At 37.8% G+C, this 3,754-nt stretch overlaps 1 protein-coding gene across 1 annotated transcript in view; it reads left to right on the forward strand.

Annotated features, from left to right (window-relative positions):
* The window catches only part of LOC112144017, a 6,036-nt gene extending 3,083 nt beyond the window's left edge, over positions 1-2,953 (forward strand). Inside the window, exons 7-11 of the mRNA XM_036216015.1 lie at positions 1,005-1,052; positions 1,143-1,481; positions 1,592-1,888; positions 1,984-2,089; positions 2,205-2,953. Coding sequence (XP_036071908.1) covers positions 1,005-1,052; positions 1,143-1,481; positions 1,592-1,888; positions 1,984-2,089; positions 2,205-2,307 — 893 coding nt within the window. The 3' untranslated portion in view covers positions 2,308-2,953. The remainder of the gene's footprint in view (positions 1-1,004; positions 1,053-1,142; positions 1,482-1,591; positions 1,889-1,983; positions 2,090-2,204) is intronic.
* Positions 2,954-3,754: the final 801 nt, after the last annotated feature.

A 3,754-nucleotide genomic window follows, 5' to 3' on the forward strand; every position in this document is an offset into this window, starting at 1 on the left:
ATTTAAATACCTTTCAAATATCTATAATAATTGCTAGGTTTTTTTATAAAGCAGCTGCTCTATCAATGAATTGCATCGTGATATCATTGAGAACTTTGAGGTTTAGCACAAGCATGTCCAATAATACAGCCTGCATTCAGTTTTCTTCTCATCTGCACGTTCCTGTGATCCAATCAATACAATTTGGCTTCATATTAAGGACAAATTGCATTATAAGATGTTATCTGTGACAACAACCTGTGGCTAATTAACCACCAGAGCATTTGAGGGTCAAATGAGAAGAACATATTTATTGGATTCAATTGTGATCAAAACCACAGAGGTTTGTTCTTCTGAATAGGAGAACTTTATGTGTTATTTCAATGTTCAAATTATTTAAATTTAGAAGTTTACATTGAGCATTTAATAGTAAAAAAAAAAAGATGTAGCTTGGGTAAAAAATACAGAACAGATTCATTGTTGACAACTGTTTCTTTTTTTTTTACCAGCAGGCATTTTCTTTGTTCTATTCCTGGTCTTCCAATCGGAAATTTGCAGTAATTTGGTTAAAATGCAATTTTAAATCTTTCTGTTCTAAGTGAAGAAATGGAAAGTATCCCATTTGTATTTAATGTTATTAAAACATCGAATGGTTGGCCCTCACACATTTTCACTTTACTAAAACCTGGCCTCTGCAAAAAGTTTGGACACCCCTGAAAGAACTTTAAAAATAAAGACTACATATCTAATTACTTACAAAATTCACTAAACCCTAACTCTTAACTACTGAAAATTTAAAAAAAAATTCAATTTCTTTTCTGGGGAACTTTGACTCTAATTTGGCAAATTTAGCCTTACAATCATTGCAAGAACTTTGTACTATTATTAGTTTTCTTCTAATTTTCTGTATGGAATTTATGTGTAATGGTCAAACTTTCTAAGAAGAAGTGTAGCAAATGATAAAACAAGATTACCATGGGGAGATTTGACAGGTCTTTTCTCTGTTCTTTTTTTTTTCTTTGTAGAATATGTAAAACCCCCAGACGCTCCCTACAAGATCCATGGATTTGACAGTGGGTTTCTCTTAAAAAACTTGATGTCTTTGGTATTCTAATCAGACTTCAACTCTAGCAAACTCCCTTTCACTATCTTGTTTTCTCCAGCGGCCCACCGGTTAGCTGCTGAGGTCCCTTTCAGGCTCCGCGCCCTGACTCGCTCCTGTGTTGTGATCCCGTGCACTTTCTGGGACAATGAACATATACCCATGACCCGTGGCATCTGGGCAAAAAGGGATGGGGGCATCGTCTTCCACAATGGTCGAAGCCACGTCATGGACCATTTTAGGGACCGAACCAAAATTGTTGGGGATCTGAGTGAAAAAAGCTGCTCTTTGGAGATCGACGACATCAAACCCTTTGACAATGGACCTTTCTGTTTTCACGCAGAGAGAGGGAACGAGAAGTACACATTCAACAACAGTTGTGTGTTTATTGTTATGAAAGGTTTGGAGTTTTTGTTCATTTTTGGATAATTTGACATGCAGTTCAAAAAGGTTCACTTATGTTCTCCATCTGCACACTGACCTATAGCAACATTTTGCTTACATCCGCAGCTTCCCCAGAAAAGCCAGTGATTACCGGAGTTCCAGCTGAAGTGGATGCCGGTTTGGCTTTGACTGTCTCATGCTCTGTTACACACACATGTCCATCACATTCCCCAGAAATTTCATGGAGTGTCCCCCACACCTCTAGTGAGGTCTCAGATTCCTTGATGTCTGGAGGCATCTGGCAAAGGACGTCAACCATCCGCTTTATAGTTGCTCCAGGGGATGGGGTGAAAAATCTAACCTGTACTGCCACCTTCTGGCGTGAAAAGAAAGGAGTCACTACAGCCGCTCTAACTGTTCAAGGTTTGGAAAGCTAAATATGTAGTTATGTGAAGTTTAATAAAATATATATTTGTATCAATTTCTTTCTCTTTTTTATGAATATTCCACATTATCAGGGACTCTAAAGTACAAAATGAGAACCTATGCCCCAGCGGTCGTTCCAGTGTTACTGTTACTCCTCATACTGGTTGCAGTTTTGGGGGTGTTTATCTACAGGAAAAGGTACTGATCATTCATTTGCAACTGATGCTGGAAATTAGGCTTTAAATATAAAGTTGTTTGATGAACTTTGATTAAAATTGCAACTTTTTTTGACAACTTTTTATCTGATCAACAGAAAACAGGCTGCAAACCAACAGAAACCACCACCTCGACCAGAGAAAAGGCATGGAGTTAAACCTTTCTTCTACCATAGTTCAAAAACAACTCATAAGGCATAAGGCATGCATTTAACTGAACAGTTAAATTCTTGAAATGCTCCATGAGCTCTATAGAGGGATGGAGCAAACATTTTAATGAACTATGGCCATGATACTTACCCATGGAGTGAGGGATGTATCCAAAACCAAACAGTCCACTGGGATTTGGAAGAGCTTGATCGGAAAAGCAATCCAGATCTAGTTTTGTAATACAAAGAAATCAAAGGGCCAGAGGCAGAGATTAAGCCAGAGGCAGAAACCTAGCCAAAAAAAAAACCTAGATGCATTGCCTTGACTTGTCCTAACAAAACAAGAACTACAACAAGCTGGCAGTTTTGTAGAACTCTGAAACTTAAATAGTGCTAGATACACGTGAATGGCGTGAGAATAACCAGTGTCAAGAGTATAAAAGTGAGGGAGCCAGCAAGCAGAAAACCAAGGCTAAGGTCCCCCAAATATTAAATGTCACCCCTTGTGGGATGAAGAAATTCTGATGTTATCTTAAAAAAGTTAACAATTTAAGATAAAGTCTAAAATTATCTTCCTCAAAATCTTCAGAAGAAATCTTCCAGAAGGTGGAGAGAAACCTCCAAGGCCAGAAAAACGGTGGGTGAAAGACTGAAAAACTGGACCACAATGCATTTAAACTAATATTAATTCTGATACTTCCTTCATAGGGGATCAATATGGAGCCGGTTATCCAGGTAAGAATGCCTTAAAAAACAGCCATCCAAATCCAGTATAATGACACTGTGCAAAGAAATGAAAGGGCCAGAGGCAGAGACCAGATCGAGAAGCAGAAATGTGGTTAACCCAGAGAGCTTGCCTTGATATAACTTGAACCAGAACACCAGGATTGAGGTTCCCCAAATATCAAATGAATGTCACCCCAAGTGGTATGAATAAATTCAGATCTTATCTGAATCTAAGAATATTTTTATCAAACTGTCCAGACGGAATCTTCCAGAAGACAGACAGATACCTCCAAGGCCGGAAAAACGGTGCGTTGAAAGACTGATGTTATTCCACACTGGACCATGATTCATTTAAATTGAAATTAATTCTGATGTTTCCTTCATAGGGGATCAATATGGAGTCGGTTATCCAGGTAATAACACCCTAGATACCCAGATGTTTTAACCTTCTGTTAAAGCAGTTTTGACTCATGCTATGTACTGTTTTCAGGAGAGCAGCTGGAGATCGAGATGGTTGGCAAAACTCAAGGTGGACTTCATCTATTTCTACCCAAAGTCAATAAACAACTCTCAATGCTAACGTTTCTTTTTACGTATTTAATTTACTGTGTTTTTGCATGAGGTCTTTTGGATTCTGAAACTGCTTTGTTAATTAAAAATTAATTGTTCACTGATATAAAATGCCTTTTTCTTTGCAGACAAACAACTGATGTCACTGTGAGCTATATGTGAGTTTTCCTGATTTGTTTTACAACCAAAAATTACGCAAAATA

The sequence above is a fragment of the Oryzias melastigma genome, linkage group LG16 (assembly GCF_002922805.2).
Source record: "Oryzias melastigma strain HK-1 linkage group LG16, ASM292280v2, whole genome shotgun sequence".
In the NCBI taxonomy this organism is placed as follows: Eukaryota; Metazoa; Chordata; class Actinopteri; order Beloniformes; family Adrianichthyidae; genus Oryzias; species Oryzias melastigma.